Source organism: Electrona antarctica (genome assembly GCF_951216825.1).
Source record: "Electrona antarctica genome assembly, chromosome: 4".
Classification (NCBI taxonomy): Eukaryota; Metazoa; Chordata; class Actinopteri; order Myctophiformes; family Myctophidae; genus Electrona; species Electrona antarctica.
This window is the reverse complement of record NC_136809.1, coordinates 19,107,255-19,126,861: the sequence shown is the minus strand read 5'-3', so window position 1 is coordinate 19,126,861 and position 19,607 is coordinate 19,107,255. Positions and strand designations below refer to the sequence as shown.

The 19,607-nt window shown below is 42.9% G+C and overlaps 1 protein-coding gene across 2 annotated transcripts in view; it reads right to left on the bottom strand.

The window, feature by feature from the left end:
* The window catches only part of LOC306921025 (myosin-10), a 104,123-nt gene that overhangs the window by 20,536 nt on the left and 63,980 nt on the right, over positions 1-19,607 (bottom strand). For both annotated transcript variants that reach the window (XM_079498077.1, XM_079498078.1), the window contains exons 10-27: positions 17,756-17,854; positions 17,207-17,350; positions 16,069-16,164; positions 14,910-15,028; positions 13,514-13,666; positions 13,077-13,250; positions 12,548-12,721; positions 11,059-11,173; positions 8,631-8,824; positions 7,828-7,949; positions 7,666-7,735; positions 6,883-7,043; positions 6,597-6,705; positions 5,255-5,386; positions 4,595-4,801; positions 3,846-3,983; positions 3,240-3,363; positions 2,652-2,823 (exon numbers count right to left, since the gene is read on the bottom strand). In XM_079498077.1, the coding sequence (XP_079354203.1) occupies positions 2,652-2,823; positions 3,240-3,363; positions 3,846-3,983; positions 4,595-4,801; positions 5,255-5,386; positions 6,597-6,705; positions 6,883-7,043; positions 7,666-7,735; positions 7,828-7,949; positions 8,631-8,824; positions 11,059-11,173; positions 12,548-12,721; positions 13,077-13,250; positions 13,514-13,666; positions 14,910-15,028; positions 16,069-16,164; positions 17,207-17,350; positions 17,756-17,854 (2,503 nt within the window). The remainder of the gene's footprint in view (positions 1-2,651; positions 2,824-3,239; positions 3,364-3,845; positions 3,984-4,594; positions 4,802-5,254; positions 5,387-6,596; positions 6,706-6,882; positions 7,044-7,665; positions 7,736-7,827; positions 7,950-8,630; positions 8,825-11,058; positions 11,174-12,547; positions 12,722-13,076; positions 13,251-13,513; positions 13,667-14,909; positions 15,029-16,068; positions 16,165-17,206; positions 17,351-17,755; positions 17,855-19,607) is intronic.

Below are 19,607 nucleotides of genomic sequence, written 5' to 3'. Positions count from 1 at the left end.
TGAAAATAGCCAATCTACAAGCTCACGCCTCGCTATTTTCACAATATTTATCTATGGAACTGAGTCAAAGTAAGTCCAAGTGCTTGTCAGGGTGTGTGTGTGTGTGTGTGTGTGTGTGTGTGTGTGTGTGTGTGTGTGTGTATTTTGGGGGGTCACAGCCTCTGCCTGAAGAAGGTCCGGAGGGACCGAAACGTTGCATTATTAAAAGAAAATACTCATGTACCGAGCAGATACACAGTGTGCGGGTGTATTTTCATTCCTTTCATTGATGTCCACTGGCCTACGCACCTGTGCATTCGCCTGATTTCTAGGTGTGCGAAAGCTTTTTCCTACGGTGGGTCACAGCCTGAAAGGTTTGAGAACCACAGCTCTAACTGGCTGAGCGAGCAGGACCTGACAGTTGTCTGCTAATGTACAGTACGCAGTCTGGACAATACGCTCAGTCTGTCTCAGGAGGAGCTGCCGACCACCGTGTCAACACTGTGATCAACTAACCTTCACTGGAACAACCTCCACAGCTGGTGTTAACTTATTTGCATGTGCACTTATGTGAGCTAAGGAGGAAAATATTCAACTTGACACCAAACGTTTTGCCCGTGAATCTTTCCAACACATGGCTTCTTGAGCCATGGCCTGCAACGTTGTCCTTAATCTAACACTCTTCAAAACACATCGATTCATCGTGGCAGATATATTCTATTCCCGCCTCGCCTGTGGAAAAAGTACGGTATGGCCTCGGACAGAGAACTTAAATTATTACCAAACTGTCTGAAATCAGCCATGGCTTCTGAGGCAAAGATGAAAGGTTTCAGGGGAGGGTGAGTATAGTGGCATGCTCCTATTGACAGTTGGTTAAAAACAGGGAGATAAAGAGGGATAGAAAATAAGAGACAGGAAAAAGGTAAGATGGAGAATGAGGAGGGATAGAGAAAGAGAGAGCTGGACTGATGGGTTTTAAGGCCTCCACATTCCAAGCTGTCTTGTTGTCTGACCTGAATAACTGCAACTATGGCACGCTGCACAAAATAAACGAGCGCAGGTGCTTCTCGACAGCCCGATTTGACCAACAACACCACCTTGGTGTGTGTAGAGAGAGGCCTTTACAGCTGGACTGCTGCACTATGCAGCTGCTTTTGATTGATTGATTGAAAAATGTATTAACAGTTTGCAGAATTACAGTACATTTCAAGCACAAACTCAATACAAAGGCTGTTAACTGTGAGTGGACGACCCAATTAAGCATTACACTTGTTTACAACAGGGTCCACCATGTTCAATTCATCAAAACATTTAGAGACGTACAAATAGACACTTCTATATAGACAAAGAACAGTACAGGAATTCATCATAATGGAGGTAAAAAGGGAAAAGAAACATATACAGTGAGGGGAAAAAGGGGGGGGCGGTGGGGGGGGATTCAGATTTTACGGGGGCCAGTTTCGAATTGCAGCCATCCGTAGGTGCCCTTTGAGAGCGGTTTTGAAGGAGTCAAGGGATTCGCATGTCTTAATGACTGTTGGTAGGGCGTTCCACATTTTGGTGGCATAGGAGCGAAAAGAATTTAGTCCCTTGTTTGTGCCGAATCTGGGTTGAACATGATTCGTTGCACTCCCTCTGGTGTTGTGGGTGTGGACTTCGTTAACATTAAGGAAGTATCTAGTATCACAGGTACATGGGTATCTTGGTGGAGTATCGAATCTTGTGGACCAGACCCATTGCAAGATGCTGTACTCTGTCGCCGACCCTAAGCCATGCCAGTCTGTCAATGTGTCTGTCAATGCTGCTTTCATGTGTTTGAAATTAACCGGAGACCATTAAAGAAAGTTAATTCTGCAGAGTGCAGAGGATAAATACATTATTTGTGCATGCACGCGCACGTGCGTGTGTGTGTGTGCGCGATTCATGGGAATGGAATATAAATTATATTGCCAGTGGGGGGAATGCATGTTGCATAGGGAAGACACAAATCACATATAGGTCTAACGGCTAATATAACCCTTTCACACTGAATGCGTGTTGTGCTGTTCACGCCGCTGAGTAGCGGTGGAGTTGCAGAAAGTAGGCAGGGTTCGACAAACTTCGAGCGGGACCACTTCAATACATTACAATACAACTGCCAGTGTGCCTGCTATATATTCTGTAACTCAGAGAGCATTTTATGTAGACATAGCACTATATAGCAATATATGCATAGTTTCATTATATAGATATTCCACTGTTCATGATGACTATTTTTATGTATGTATATGATGTATTCCCATGTTTTTGTTCTTGCTTACTGTAAATTGCTCTGGATTAAGAGCATCTGCTAAATACCTAAATTGTAAGACAATTACAGTAGGTAACTTAAAGGCTGGGTCAAGACCAAGGGTTCCCATGGCATGGTGTTGTATGTGCTGTATAAAATCTTTTGAAAATAACCGATGAATCGGCTATTTTCAAATAGTCAAAATATATAGAGAGCTAAAGTAACTAAAACAAATAAAATAATTGTAGTGGAGTAAAAGTACAATATTGCTCAGAGATATAGTGGTGTAGAAGTAAAATAAATACTCCACCAAAGAAAAAAACTAAACAAAACATAAAGTACCTAAGTACAATACTTGAGTAAATGTACTTAGTTCCTTTCCAGCACTGCTGTAGCCGTTCACCTGGCCAGAGCTGCCGTTAGCTCCTCTTCCTTCTTGGCCAGTTGTGTCTTCAGTTCTTCTATCTGGGCCTGCAGCTCAGCGATCTGATCCTGGAGGTCTGTGGTCTCCGCGTCCAGCTTACGCTTGGCCTTCTCCAGCTCCTGGCGGGTCTTCTCCTCTTTCTTCAGGCGCTCTGCGTACACATAACACCATGGGGGAGAAGTTCAAACCAAACCAAATGAAGGGAATTAACTGGTAGAACATGCTATAAACATCCATGACGTGGATGCTAAGCAGAAGTATACAGAATCAGTATAGTAGAATCACAGAGGCACGTACAGGACACTGAGTGACAAACATTATGGTGGGTAATGGAATAAAGATGCATTGCTTTTTCAAATTTAGAAGAAGGATACAATTATTATTTTAATTCAGAATGAGATCATATCGACCTCGGTTTATATCGGTTATCGGCCATAACAGGAATTAACAGGAGTTGCCGACAGATTCAGCTGCGGAGCTCTGAATCTGTTTTGAGAGATTATCCCTGAGTAAACCTTGTCAAAGCCAGGGTCAATCAAAGGTGGACCCACAGGATGATCTCCTTACCTTCCAGGTGAGCCATCATCATCTCCTGCTTGTTCTTGACCTTGCCCAGGTTCTTGGCCTTCTCCTCCTCCTCTGCCAGCTGGGTGGTCACCTCACTGATCCTGTCCTCCAGCAACTTCTTCTCCTGAAGATGGGAAAACCAATGGAGACTGAGGTGGAGGATGACTGATTTAAGCAGTCTCACCTGGCCTGAGTGAAACTATAACTGGACTCAGAGCTGGGTGTTCTGTTAAATACCTTAAAAGCAAGATGGATTTCAATATAGGTTTCAAGATTTGATGTTGACGTTATGGTAAAAAATGTGACTATTATTGTCAGTTGATTGACTAAGCTGGTACTGTACTCTTTTTTTCCAACATATGTGAAGATAGTGCCAAAAAACATTTGGTAGTTGCGCCAAAATATGAATATTTAATCTTTTGGCAATGGTATAAGTGGAACAATCCACTTTGAGCTGTGCATTTATCGGAAGAGAATGCATTCCATAGAAGCAAATTAGCCTTGCCGTGCATAACCTTTTTGACAACCGCACGACTCATCATAGATTATTACAGTATGTCCATTTCCACCTCTATAGTCATCTGACCTTGAGAAACTTCCTCTGACCTTGAGAAACTTGGAGTTCTGGTCCTCCAGCAGCAAAATGTCTTCATCCATCTTCTTGATCTTGGCCTCAGCTGTGACCTTCTCCAGTTGAAGCTTCTGTCTGGCAGCCTCCTCCTCATCCAGCTGCTCCTCTAGGTCCTGCTCGCACGCACACACAATGATTATTAAGAAGATGATATGTATGTACAGTATGTATGTATGTATTTGGTTAAAATGGGTAAGGTTTTAAAAAAAGGCAAAAGCATGCTCTGTTGCACTGGCCTAAAAGTGGGTCCTCTAAAACTGCTTCAACTTCTGAGAATGTGTGTTTGGTTCATTAGCCACCAGATGGCATACCTTATAAGTATGTATGTATGTCTGTCTGTATGTCTGTATGTATTTAAAAGGGGGGCTTTTTTGTAAAATCCCAGCCTACAATACCTTAATATATTTAAAATCCAAAGTAAGGTTACCAGTGAAGGGCAACCTGCCTATTCACTGGGGACTATGCAAGGCAGAGGCGTCCACCCCCCTGAGTCCAAGTTAGACTAGACCGCATACGTATGTATGTATGTATGTATGTATGTATGTATGTATGTATGTATGTATGTATGTATGTATGTATGTATGTATGTATGTATGTATGTATGTATGTATGTATGTATGTATGTATGTATATATATTTATGTTAGTTTGTTTGTGTTATTTGGTGTATATGTGAGTCATGTATCAGTATGTGCAAAAAAAGAAAGAAAGAAAGAAAGACAGACCTGAATGTGCGCCTGCATCTTCTTCTTTTCGTTCTGCATGCCCTGGTTCCTCTCCTCCTCCTCCTCCACACGGGATTCCAGGTCATGGAGGATCTCCTCTAGCTCCTGCTTCTTGGCGGCCAGACGGGCTCTCATCTCCTCGGCCTCAGCGAACAGCTCCGTCTCCGCCTGGAGCTGCTCCGCCAGAATGTTCTTCTCCTCCAGGAGCTGTGTGGTGGTGCAGCGCAACAACATACACATGGATTCCTGTGTGCTTCTCAACCCTTTTTCATTTCAAGGAAACTCCATAACACTCAGAGTGACGGACTGTGGAGTTTGCATGTTCTCCACGTGTCCCCTAGGTTATAGTAGGTAGGTACCCTCACAAAAAACATGCGGTGATCCTGGTCTCTAAACCGCTATTTTCAGCATGCAACCAAGTGGAAAATCAGGCATTACGACGTCATCAAGGCCCACCAAAATACATTCCAGTCGACAAAACCAACTGTAGAATTTAGCAGTCTAAAATCTCATATTTAGTTGACTAAAACTAGACTAACACGAACACATTTCAGGTGACAAAAATGTGACTACAACATGGAATTTGAAAAGACTACGACTAAAACTAAAATGTGCCGTGTAAAAAAAAAGAAAAGGGAAAAAAAAGAAATCAACACTGACCTGTTGGCCTTTCCTCTCCATGTCTATCATCTCGTGCTCCAACCTGGTCTGTTTCTCCTTCACCTTGACCAACTCCTCGTCTTTAGCCTGCATCTCCTCCTCCTGCCTGGTGACCTGCAGGAGCGGCTTCACCTGGAAGACGCAATGCAAAAAGACAAATTCACCCATCCATCTTCAACCGCTTATCAAGACTTGGGTTGCAGGGGTAACAGTTCCAACCAAGATTTCCAGTGTTCCCTCTCCTGAGCAACATTATCCACTTCCCACTCCCCCCTTGTGTGGAGATAAATCCTAAATCCTTACATGTGGTCTTTGGTCTGCCAGGGGGTCTGCTAAACCCAGGGGGACGTGCATAGACCCTCTATGCACGTCCCACTGGGCTTAGAAGACCCAGTGGGACGTCTTTGGCCTGCCAGGGGTCTGCTAAACCCAGTGGAACGTGTGCATACGTACGCTTGGGAGGCATAAATGGTGCATTTATATAGCGCCTTACATAGATTGTGCATTACATTCACCCATTCACAAACCTATTCATACACCGATGACTGAGGTATCCATGCAATGTACCAACCTGCACATTGGGAGCAATTAGGGGTTCAGTGTCTTGCTCAAGGATACTTTGACACTAAATCTGGGGGAGCCCGGGTTCGAACTGGGAACCTTGCCATCTTGCTCCCATGTCCTTGAGGGTTAGGGTTTCCCAATATGAATTTACTAGCGTACTGTTCCCACCTTGGTGAACAGCCTCCATCACTGCTATTGGCTATAGTTACCTTGGTGAACAGCCTCCACCACTGCTATTTGCTATAGTTACCTTGGTGAACAGCCTCCACCACTGCCAGTGGCTATAGAGCGTCGCAGTCCCGCCTCCTACCCTGGACCAGGAAATGAAACCCAATGCATTATTCTCATAGACATTTCTTAAAGTATTTATTTAAAGACGGTTACGCCGCGGACAAAGCCAACTCGAGTCGTGACAACTCATGACAACACAAACAATATTTTGGACCAAACAAATAATTAGAAAGAAGAAAAAAACGGCAGGTTACAACACTTTTTTTGTTGTTTTTCTTCTTTGTAATTATTTGTTTGGTCCAAAATATTGTTTGTGTTGTCATGAGTTGTCACGACTCGAGTTGGCTTTGTCCGCGGCATAACCGTCTTTAAATAAATACTTTAAGAAATGTCTATGAGAATAATGCATTGGGTTTCATTTCCTGGTCCAGGGTAGGAGGCGGGACTGCGACGCTCTATAGTTACCTTGGTGAACAGCCTCCACCACTGCCATTGGCTATAGTTACCTTGGTGAACAGCCTCCACCACTGCCATTGGCTATAGTTACCTTGGTGAACAGCCTCCACCACTGCCAGTGGCGTAGTTTCAAGTAGGCAGCACAGTTCCTCTGGAGGACTTTCAGGGCACTCAGCTGCTGTTGCTTCTTAGCAAAGGCCCTGAGGAGAGAACGTGGACACTAGTCGTGACAGAACATCTCTTAACAAGCAAACGGAATACTTTCTTTATTCATAATGTCCCAAATTAAATGTTCACGTGTAACGAGTAGAATTCTATCAAGTTGCCCACTTCCACATAAAAATTAAAAATAAAACATGAGCGGAGATGACTCTCACTTTCGTGCTAAATATCCGCGGCAGGCGGCTTGGAAGTAAATGACGATGTCGGTGATCTTCAGGTCTCTCTCCTCCTCCAGGTGGGCCAGAACACCAGCTCTGAAGAAGATCTTACTCTGGCCGATGCGGAAGAAATTAGCATCCAGCTCCAGGGCTTTGATCTAGGAAATAAAATAAATCAATACAATTTCATTATGAAACAATTGTGAACAAATGTTCCATCAATATCATTCGAAATTATTGAGCTGAAGTGAACTGAAGAGGAACACAAATTCTGTAGTTCAGCTAAAACAAACAAAACAAACAATGTTCAGTACTTTAGATCTACAAGCTCACAATGCGTGAGCTTGTAGATCAGCTATTTTAAAGGATTTTTACATTTTGGACTTTTGTAAACCGTCTTGTGAAACCTTCTGCATAATGAGTACTTTCTACTTTTGGTACAACCCATTAAGGACGGAAATCCCTTCTTGTTTTTTTGCCTTTCAAGACGGGTACACATCTTTGGATTGTTGTTGCTATGTACAGTTTATATAGCAACATCATATTATTATTTTTGGAATAAATATTTGAAGTTTTTCCAGAAAACTCAGGATTTAGAAGGCCTCAGGTCTAAATGGGTTAAGTACATTATGACACTAATATTTTTGTACCTCTGAACTGTTACTTGTAACAGAGTATTTCTACATTGCAGTATTGATACTTTTACTTAATAAAAATAAACTTTTTCCACCACTGCTCAGCAGTTTCATGGTTAAAGAACGGGAAAGTAGAAATCAGTACCATTCTCTCACAGGCTTGTTTCCCATCCATGAATGCCTTGGGGATGGCGTTGGGCGTCAGGATCTCATACCTGAATATCAGAGAACACCAATGTAAATGCTAAATAAATGATGTAAATGATGTGTATAGAAAATAAATACATCAATATGCTTGTGACAACACCTCTGTCTGAACTCCTGGAAGACTATGCGGTTGGGGAAGCCCTGTCTGCAGATTCGGATCCCCTCTAGAACACCATTACACCTCAGCTGATCCAGGACCAGGTGGGGCTCCAGTTTACCAGCCTGAGGGAGACAAGACAGACAGACGTTAAGACCTTTTTCATATCAAGGTCCATTTGAGCCACGGATTTGATGAGATTTAGCCTCTCAGACCCAAGACTTAGATATGTTGTCGTCGTTGACTCGTCGGATAGGATTATGTCCACAATTCCATGCTGTATTGATGTACTAACACCAGAGACAACAGGCATTGATCAAAATAACAATTATTCTACATTATCTAATCGTGTAGAGTTCGTGTAAATGAAGTAACTCTTGTGTGTAAAATGAAACCAATTGGCCCGTAAGGGACCCTTACTAAGGGTCCATTTTGGTCAAGAGTTAAAGATCTATTTGGTTACCAACTCTCCATCATTTAGCTGGGGACCAGCTGGAACCACCTCAAGGACCACTGGTGGAAAACCACTGCATTGGAAGGGCATTATTTTGCTCTCCGGTTTAATTCATATTCAGCATTCTGCATAAAAGCAGGGATTTGGTCAATGAAATAGGACATTCTACTACAGTTACAAAACAAAAAAAACTATGAACTGAGACCCGCTGGGATTCAAAACAAGTGACACACTTCAATTCAGACCAAATAGCCACACTGTGTGGGCTGGGTGAAATGGATAAAAATCTAATATCTCAACATTAAAATGACACCCAAAAGCTAATGGTACTGTACAACAAGTGGATCCGCACCCTCTTCTCGTGGTTGGGGATGATGCATCGGACAAAGTTGGGGTTGGTGTTCCTGAGCGTGGCCATGAGTTTGGTGAGGGACTCCTTGTAGAGCTGGCCCACCGTGCGGAACATGCCCTTCTTGGTCTTGTAAGTGGCTCCGAACGTCGTTTCGTTCATCCCTGCCACCTGGTCGAGGCCCACAATGCGATCCACTGGCACGGGAAAGACAGAGAGACGGGTTAGAGGCACTGGAGTCTGTGCGGGGAGAGGGGAGTCATGGTAGGAAAAGCAGCAGCCGGCGAGAGGCTGGAATAATGTAGGAACGTGAGCACATGGAGATGGATGAGAACGTTACAGTAAAAGCCTTCTAAAAATCTAAAGATTCTACATAGATTGACTGAAGACATCTCTATCCAATATAGAGATGAATATCACATGACCTGACCGTAATACGGTCCTTGATTTAGATATAAATGTAAATGAGGTTTATGGGCTTCAGTTACAGGACTGAGACAAATTCCCACCACTCTTTGTTTTTTGCATGGCCATGATTCTGAGCCACGGTCTGACAAGGTTTATACATCAGACGTTATGAGCAAAGCAACTATGACATGAGACTCTAAAAACAGACGTTTGTTTTTCTATAAGTCAACACTGGCCATTTATCAACGTCAAAACAGCTAAATTACACCTATGAGTGTTCCAGTGAGTCGTAAACTACTGGAATATCTTTCAATTTCAACATTGACTCTGTTGATGGGCACAGCCCGACTCCTTTGCATGGATGTCGTGAGTTCAGAGCTCAGCCAGAACAAACACCCAGCTGGACATGTGGTTCTAATTTCCCGCTACTGTATAAAAAAGGCGGGAATTTAAAGCCATTAATCTTTCTTCAGTCTCGCTTAAAATCTTTAATTCACTTATGGGAAAATATAGGCTCAGTGGAGGGAATACAATACTTTCAACAAGCTGTGAAAGCTGAGGAAAGCTGCGCTAGCTTTGGAATTGCTTGCTTTGAGGTTTTTGACCGCACCAAGTTCCATTCCAGCCCCACTCCAGACCCTGCGATGCATCGAAACAACCGCTTTTATTACTTTGCAACACAGAGTCATTGCTGGGTTTTTTTTAAGTGAAGGTAGCTCTACTTGAACTATTCTTTAGTCTAACTGTTATTAGGTCTATTTTAAGGACTAGTCACTACCACTGGTGGCTGAGACATGCAGCCTAGAAGCGAATGGGAGCGTCTGCAGCTACGACAGACAGCACCGGCTGAAGCATGGAAACATACAGCCAGATCTGGGCAAAAATACATATTCAGAAATAGTAGCTGACCTGCTTAGGGAGCATTCACAACAGTGAGGGTATTTGAACGAGTATTTGAACAGCTTGAGCCATGAAGGCTCACCGAGGGTTCATTTTCATAAACGTAACATAAGTGTGTTTTTGTTTCATTTTTTCAATTGGATGCAGCTACTCATTTTGGCCCAGGTCTGCCAACAGCACACGGCCCAGTCATTCACCTTCTGGCTCATCCAGACTAGTGACATTGTCATAGAATGAAGCCCTTTGAATGGTCTGAATCTCTACAACACAGAGAGAGAGAGACAGGGAATGGGAGGTGGACCACGTTAACATGAGGAAATATCCTGGCCCGGATACAGTATGCAGTAAGTTGGTTTCAAAGAACTTATCAACCTGCTTGTTAACTGACTAAACTGACTAATTAATCGTACATGATGATTCACTTTTATAGGGCTGCACAATATAAGTAATCAAAAATCTTTCATTTAGTTTGTAAGTTAATCAAAGATCGTATGATGTCCTTGCACCTTGGCCTCATCTCTTCTCATTACCTTCAGGATTACTAAAAACCATCAGGCTCACAGAATAACAATAAAATCACAGATTATATTTAACAGTAGACAAGGACACAAATAAGCAAAATGAGCAACAAAGGCACAAAAATATTTTCCACAAAGTATCATCGTCACCAAAAAACGTGATTAATAATTGTGATCACAATATTCCGCGAAATAATCAGGAGGATCATTTGTCATAATGGTGCAGCCCTACTGTGTTATTAAAAAATAAAATACAGATTCCTAACAAACAGATTAGGAATAATCTTAACAGATTACTAACAAAATGTCTTATTGTTATTAAGATGATGGGTAACACACATTGACACATTGTTGACCAGGCCAGATCAGCAATGCGACTATGTGTGTCCCTGAGCAAGACTCTTAACCCTGAATTGCTCCCAGAGTGCCGTAGAATGGCTGCTCACTGCTATGTTATAGGATGGGTAAATGCAGAGGACGAATGTGCATATACATATACTATAAATATGTATATAACGTGAGAAAAAGAAAAAAAACTCCCCAAAGGAGTGGGGACTGGGGACTGGGGACTATTCTATTCTATTCTATTCTAAGTAGGATCTTACCATCTTTCCACAGTTCAGCCACAAACTTGTCAGTAGATTGGTGGAGAAGTGTGGCCACGTTGTCATTTAGTGGGTCCATGTTCTTCATCAACCATTCATCAGACTTGTAGTCCACCTAGAACAGAGATGTGACGCAAAAACCTTAACGCACAAAACTCTTCAGGCATCATTCACAAGTTAATGCAAATATTTAGTATAGTAATGTGTCTTACTTTCATTTTCCTTACTTCCACTATCCTAATGCACACTTTTATGCTCGGTGACACAAACAAATAAATTATAGAATTAAAGGCTCCATGGGGTGAGGAATCAATGGAAAAAAAGTAATTTGAACTATCAGCTGAAAGTGATGAATTTTCATTGTCTTGGATTGGATTACAGACTCCTGCTTTCAGTTTAAATCATCTGATATCCATTAAACCTGGGTTTAAGGAATCTGGTCCTATTGTCTACCGCATGTGTGGGACATAAACTATAAAATAGTTCCGTTAAGTTCATGTATGCAGATTTATCAGTGGATGAATGATAGCATATGCATGTACTGGAATTCCTTTGATAGATAGCAGTAATAGGGACAGCAATGAGGGTCCATTGGCATTTCAATGACATCGATTATAGTCCTAATGGCTGTCGGGAAGGTGACCTTTGATGACCTCCACCAATGGAACCTCCTTTTTATATGACTTGCCAAGATTCCGCATGCTGCACGATAAAGTTATATCGGATGCAGACCAGACAACATTGGCAAAGAGGTCCATTAAACCAGACTTCCTTGGCCAACATCCAAGGTGTTGTCTTTTTAACATCAGTGGAGTCGTGACTTGCCTTTCTCAGTTCTAAGTTCAGAGTGAAACCAATACCACATCAAACATGAGGGAGTGAACATTTGCCCTGTATGCAGTGGTGGGGAAAGTAATCAGTTTGTCTTTCCTTTTGTTGTTTTCCAGAAAACTTTTTTTTCTACTGATATTTATCTTCCTGTGACATTCCTTCAATATAAATTATGTTAAAACAAATTCATAAATACTGCAATATGGAACTACTCTGCTCCAAGTAAAAGTCTGGAATTCAAAATGTACTTTTACTACTACTGTAGTAAAAGTACAAAAGTATTGGTATTAAAATGTACTTAAAGTACCAAAAGCAAAAGTACTCATTGTGCAGAAATGTCCCATTTCAAGTTTGAAAATAGCCAATCTACAAGCTCACAATGCATTGCATCGCGATTTTTGAAATGGCCGTTATGAATATAGGGCTGAAGTGGTTAATGTATGCTTTGTGATAATAATCAAAATGTACAAAGTAACTAGTAAAGTCCGAGATGTAGTGGAGTAAAAGTAAAAGTATTGGAAATACTCAAGTAACGTACAAACACCTCAAAATTGTACTTAAGTACTTAAGTACAGTATGTAAAGTAAATGCACATAGTTACTTTCCACCACTGAAGATTTGCCCTGTATGTTTTGGAGAAAGACAGCAAATCACGCACCCTGCCAGCGTAGTGGATGATGCAGAAGTCGGCCTTGTCTTTGAGCTTCTGAGGTTTCTGGAACTTTGTGTGGGTGCCCTGTTCCTGGCTCAGCTTGTCCACGAAGGTCTTGTCCGTGGCCTTGGGGAACCAGCACTCCTCGTCCAGCAGAGCCAGCACGCCTGGAGGGTTCGCCTGCGAGGGACAACGACACAGGACAGTCAGAAAGAAAAGGATATAGAGAGCACTCAAAACTATGTACCGAATGCGCTTGGCGGTTCATCTGCACTAGCACCACCACCAGCGTCTATACTCCAACGGGGTAATCACATTATGTCTTGCACTCTTACACCCACACACTACACATACACTTTTCTCTACTAATATGTACTTTCTTTATTTTACTTTATTTGCTTTTATCAAAATGGTGCAAACATCAGTTTACTAGTTAGTTCAATGATCCACAGACAAATAAGAGGAGTCAAACTTGAGGACTGGTCCTCACTGACTGACCGGCTTCTCTATTAGGTGGATGCAGGTCAAATCTTACATGCTTCTCTATGAGGTCGATGCAGGGCTGCAGGTCGAGGCCGAAGTCGATGAAGCTCCACTCGATGCCCTCCCTCTGGTACTCCTCCTGCTCCAGGATGAACATGGTGTGGTTGAAGAGCTGCTGCAGCTTCTCGTTGGTGTAGTTAATGCACAGCTGCTCAAAGGAGTTCAGCTGCAGGAGGAGAAATCAGTACAAGGGAGGGAAAACCTGAATGCATGGTCACATATACATGATGCTGTTAAGGAGAAACCGAGACCTCAAAGAAATTGTGGATCTGATAGGGAGTAAAAGTAGGGGTGGGCGATATGGGGATAAATATCGTCGAGACGATACAATGTCTCCACAATATGCCTTTTCAGAGATATCATATATATCGTGATACAGTGAATGATACAGTGAATGATACAGTGAATATAACGTCTGCGATTCCATACCTGGAAGATCTCAAATCCAGCGATGTCCAGGATGCCGATGAAAGAGGCCCCCTGCCGTTTGGTCCTGTCCAGAGCTTTGTTGATGCGATGGACGAGCCAGCGGAACAGGCGCTCATACGTGGCTTTAGCCAAGGCCTCCACCGCAAAGTCAGCCTGGAGGAAGAGAATCAGAATCAGCTTTAGCCAAGGCCTCCACCGCAAAGTCAGCCTGGAGGAAGAGAATCAGAATCAGCTTTAGCCAAGGCCTCCACCACAAAGTCAGCCTAGAGGAAGAGAATCAGAATCAGCTTTAGCCAAGGCCTCCACCACAAAGTCAGCCTGGAGGAAGAGAATCAGAATCAGCTTTAGCCAAGGCCTCCACCGCAAAGTCAGCCTGGAGGAAGAGAATCAGAATCAGCTTTAGCCAAGGCCTCCACCGCAAAGTCAGCCTGGAGGAAGAGAATCAGAATCAGCTTTAGCCAAGGCCTCCACCACAAAGTCAGCCTAGAGGAAGAGGAGCAGTGTTCATTACGCCGACTAAAACTTGGTGTTGGCTAGACCTCACTCTCGCAGTAACTATGAAATGTTCGTCGGCTAACTATTTTCACTGACGACAACAAAATAAAAACTAACTAAAAACTAAGCTATGATGACAAACTATGACTACATTTTATACTGACAATTTCGTCAACAAATAAAAAGTAGAAAAAAATGTTAGGGAGGGACTATAGTGAAGTAGATCCAGTAGAACTAAGACAAGTGTAAAATCAGGCATTTCAACGAGTTGAAGGAGAAAAAGTTAACTATTTTAACCCTGATGTCCAGTTTTGGGCATTAAAATTATAGGCGAACATTTTAGAAAATAGATAATCTACTTCCTACAAGCTTGTGATGCAGTGCGTTGCGAGATTGGGGATCAGCTATTTTCAAGCAAAACTTGAAACATTTTGAAAAGTATAGGTATATGTAAGACAAAGGGTGAGTAAGGTAATGACAGAAATGAAGGAATGACAGGCCGAATGACGATTTGTGTTTGTTTTCACAGTCGGACCGGATGGAAAACACAAGTGGACAGATGACTCTGATGTGTACTCATAACCATTGTGAACAAAAGCCAGCATAGCGTTGGTATGCAAACTGATTTAAGGACAGGTACTCTATTACAGCTAAGCATAGTCTACCAAAAGGAATATCATACCGGGCCGGGTGAAAGAGTATGTATGTAATCTATGTATGTATGTACTGCACGTATATACAAGTGTGTGTGTGTGTGCGTGCATGAGATGTACTGTATGTACAATGTAGTTACAACATGACTTCACTGGCCAAAGTAAAAATGTGAACGCAAAAGGTTAATCAACTGACCACTACTCTACTATTAACACGAGACTCAATGTGCTTGCTGTTACCCACTGACCTGTTCTTTGGTCTGGGCTTTCTGGACATAGTCTCTTCCCACTTTGATCCTGGGAGAAAGGATGGCTCTGGTAAACTCCATCACATTCAACCCAAGCAGATGACACAGCTTCTGGGCAGCTGTGAGAGAACAATTACAAAAAGGAACTGTCAACAAGGATGTATACTTGAATGATGAAGACACAGAGACCCATGAGGCAATTGAAACATTTTGTTTTGCTACTACAATATTTGCTTGTATCTCCCTATCTGTCTCTCCTTCTCTCTCTCTTTCTTTCTCCCAGACACGGTCGAGGCAGATGGACGCGCCACTTAAGACGCGTAACTAGATGTCAGTGGGCCCCGACGCAGGCTGATCAGCGAGTGCCCCCCGACCGATAGCACCCCCGCCCCCCCCCCCCCCCCCCCCCCCCCCCCCCCCCGCGCGCGCGCGATCGCCGGTGAATGTATCCCGGACAGTTTTTGGCTTAGAAACAGCACAGCGGAGCACTGTACAGCAGTTCTGACGGTACCTGTCGCAATTGTAATCAGAGCAACAGCTGCAGCCTGTAAAAACAAGCCTAAACTGCATGTTGGTTTATAAACAGCAGGGCACTGTAGTTGTAGTGATTTGTTCACATACCTGGCTGTCGGGACTCGAGACTGGGAAAGCCCACTGCATGCACACTTGTTCACGTTATTAGCCTACAGCCTGGGACCGAGGCTACACTCTACTAGAGGAGAGCTGTTGGGAGGGAGGCGGGGCACATGTGTGCCTATGCATATGGTATGGTGTGTGGCTGTGTGCGCTAGCAGCAGCCACCACCAGGCTCCGCCAAACTTTGTTCAACTCAACTGTCATTGCATCTCTGTATGTGTTTATACTTTTATTTTACAGACAGCACGGGTGGGCAGCCGTGTGCCCCCCTTGCCTCTGGGCCCCCACGCAGTCACGTTGTCTGCGTTGCGCTAGTAACGCCCCTGCGCCACTTAAAGCAGAGAGGAAATGGGCATAAATATAAAATATGAAGAGGTGCAGGAGGTCTTGACCTGTGGGCCTTCCAAACTATCTGCATTAAACTTAGCAGCAGATGGTAGCTGCTAACCGGGCAGCGCTGTGTGTGTCTGTGTGTGTGTGTGTGTGTGTGTGTGTGTGTGTGTGTGTGTGTGCGTTCAGCTACCTGTATTCTCAGGCATAGAGGCTTGGTCCGTGTTCCTCTCCTTTTTGAAAATAATGTTGCCAAACTGAAGGACTGAGGACGCCACTTTCAGCATAGCTACACACAAAAGATATGAAAATGAATGACCATAGAGTGTTAATATCAATGTTGTATGATATCCTGTATGTAAACATACACACTGCATAGTTTCACAGGTAAAGTAATACAAGGAATACGGCTTACGACTGTGTATCCACAGAAGACCCGTTTAAAAGGATCCCTGGCTAATAAGACAAATATACCTCACATACACATACCACACATTACACTCTATAACAAAACAATGAAATTAAAAACATTTATTTTATTTAAGGTGTTTGTCTTTCACTCCCAAGTTGACATATATCCATGTTTGTCCAGCCCTTGGAGTATGGAATGCATGTGCTAACTAGAAAACAACTTCATACTTCCTATGGTTAATATGAATTATGAGCATCAAAAATAATATTTTAAATACTCTTTATTAGCACATGCATTCCATATATTCCATAGGGCTGGATTACACATGGACAAATTACACCATCTTGCGACGGGAGTTGTCCCTATTGAGTGAAAGATGAACCATTTCTAAAATAAATTGAATATTTAAAGTGGATTTAATTTAACATTTTTATTATAGAGAGCAATATTATAAATAAGACATATTTGGCTTATTAGCCAGGGATACTTAAAAAAAAGCGTTGACATTGTTCTGTCACTCATTTCGTATTGAAAGGTAGCTTGTTCATTGCACATGACCAAAAAAGGGGACACGGCCTCTTTTTGAATACCTAAGCGGCGACCTCGTCTCAAGACACACTGTTTCCCAAACAGTGTTTTTAATTAGTGTTATCATATCAAAACATTTTCAAAAAAAGAAATATTTTTCATGAATTAAAACAAAATTCAGTACTTTTGTGAAGAAATCAAAGAAAAATCTAAGAAATTCCCAAAAAATTGAAAACAAATGTTTAAGTAGTAGTGAAAATAGCCGATCTACAATCTCACAGCGTGGCGCGAAGCCACGTTGGTCCCATTGGGTCCCGGGGAAGACATCAATTTTCTCTTTTTGGGCTGTGCCGGGGCTACAAAGTTTGGGAACCACCCCTGTAACACGTACACATTATCTCCTCGTGGGAGAAGCTCATGATGTGCATGGCCTCCATCGTCTCCTGGAAGTCGTCTTTGTCCTGCTGGCCCGGAATGGGGAGGTTACCGTTGGACAGGAAACGGTAGCTGTTGAAACCTTCCAAAAGCAGGTCGGCTGCATCAGCACATGGAAAGAAGAGTTACACAGGTGGTTGTAGTAGATATACAATTAAGTGTGTACTTGTTTCCGCCGAGTAGAAATCCTAGTGCTCTGTTAAAAGGCTTTGTATTATAGTGCTGCAAATACATACTTTATACTCTCAGAAGAAATTAACTAATCACTTACCAGTCTCAAACAACCCACAACCATCTTACACAATTAAAGCATAACACTTGTGTATAGCATGGATAAAATTAAGCCAAGAACAGGGACACCGGGGTTAATGTGGTTAACATTACTATTACCATGTTGGACGTTCACTCTAATTGCTCCACATCAACAGCCATCTGGAATTATGACGTAAGACTGCGTAAACTATTCCTCTGTGGTATATCTGCCTCGAGGCATTAACCTACTTACTTTTGAGGTGCTCTCCGGCCCCGGCGAGCAGCTGGTAGAAGATGTGGAAGGTGCGCTCATCTTTGGCTTGGCGAATGGCTCTGGATTTCTCCAATAGGTCTGACACAGCATGGTCAAGGGAGTAGTGTGCCACTTCCATTTGAAACTACAGACCACGGCAACACCACCAACACTGATATGTATTCCTTTATTGTCTCCACCAGGCCGAAGGCATGGGGAGAGAGTATGTTTTGCACTCCGTCCGTGTATGTGTGCGTCCGTCCGTCCGTCCTTCCTTCCTTCCTTCCGTCCGTTACCAGCTAATCTCCGGCACCGTTGGCCCGATCCATGCCAAACTTTGCACACACACTCCCTGAATGCCAACGACGAACCTCTGCCCCAAATATTCCTCAACGGCCTGTTATAGCGCCACCATGAGGCCGATTTAGGCAAAACACATTTCTGTAGATTACTCGTACACATTTTATCCATACATCACACAATTCGGTATACACTATCTCCATAGTCATGTGATCAACACGGATCTGCACCATTTCCCATCTTCCTTCCTGATTGGCTTCCAATTCGCTTCCAAAGCTCACATGATTGGTCCGTTTCGAACAAAATGCCACAAATCACAAACACAGTGTGCAATTTCCGTGAAATTATACACACATTTCCACTAGGCTGAGGACGATTTTCCAAACCAGCCTCATGGTGGCGCTATAACAGGGCAATTCCTGTTTTTACCTTTCACTCCCAAGTTGACATATATCCATGTTTGTCCAGCCCTTGGAGTATGGAATGCATGTGCTAACTAGAAAACAACTTCCTATGAGCATCAAAAAGAATATTTTAAATACTCTTTATTAGCACATGCATTCCATGTATTCCATAGGGCTGGACTACACATGATTGGCTTCCAATTCGCTTCCAAAGCTCACATGATTGGTCCGTTTCGAACAAAATGCCACAAATCACAAACACAGTGTGCAATTTCCGTGAAATTATACACACACATTTCCACTAGGCTGAGGACGATTTTCCAAACCAGCCTCATGGTGGCGCTATAACAGGGCAATTCCTGTTTTTACCTATAACTGCATCGTTCTGTGTACAACTTTGTATGCGCACTCCCTAGACGCACATTTTCCCTGCATCCCTCCACATCTGCCGGTTATAGCGCCACCATGAGGCCGATTTCTGCAAAACACATATATTATATATTATATTAGTCGCACAGATTTCATCCAAATCTCATGCAAATCGGTATACATGATCTCTGTAGTCATGTGATCAAGACGAGTCTGTTTGATTTCTCAGATTCTACACTGATTGGCTAAGATTGCCTTCCAAAGTCTTCAGGAGTGGCCCGTTTTGTACAAAATGCTGCTGCTCATGTCCTGCTCATCCAGAATTCTATCCTCAGAGATGCTATGAGTGATCTGACTCTGCATTTCCTCAACACAATGAAGAAAATTGTTGCAAAAAACAAACAAACATGTTTATATTACTCCTAAACATTTTGCCAAACATCACACACACTCCTATCCTCCTGGTGGAGACCTGTGCCCAGAAGGGCACTTTTATCTAGTTACAGATACATTTACGGAGTGAGAAAATAAATGTCATCTGACCTCAAACCCTTAGATCTCCATATATGGAGCTGACCTGTTCTGACATGTCAGAACAGTTCCTCCCCCACCCGTCCTTCCTGTTCTGACATTCCATCCATGTTGATGTTGATTTGACCTCATCAAAGCCTGTACACTCAAGACACGCTCCATATCGACCTCATCCTTTAGGGCGAGGTCGCTTCTCGCACTCAGGGCGTATTACTGGTTGGAAAACTACTACTAAAACTACTACTACT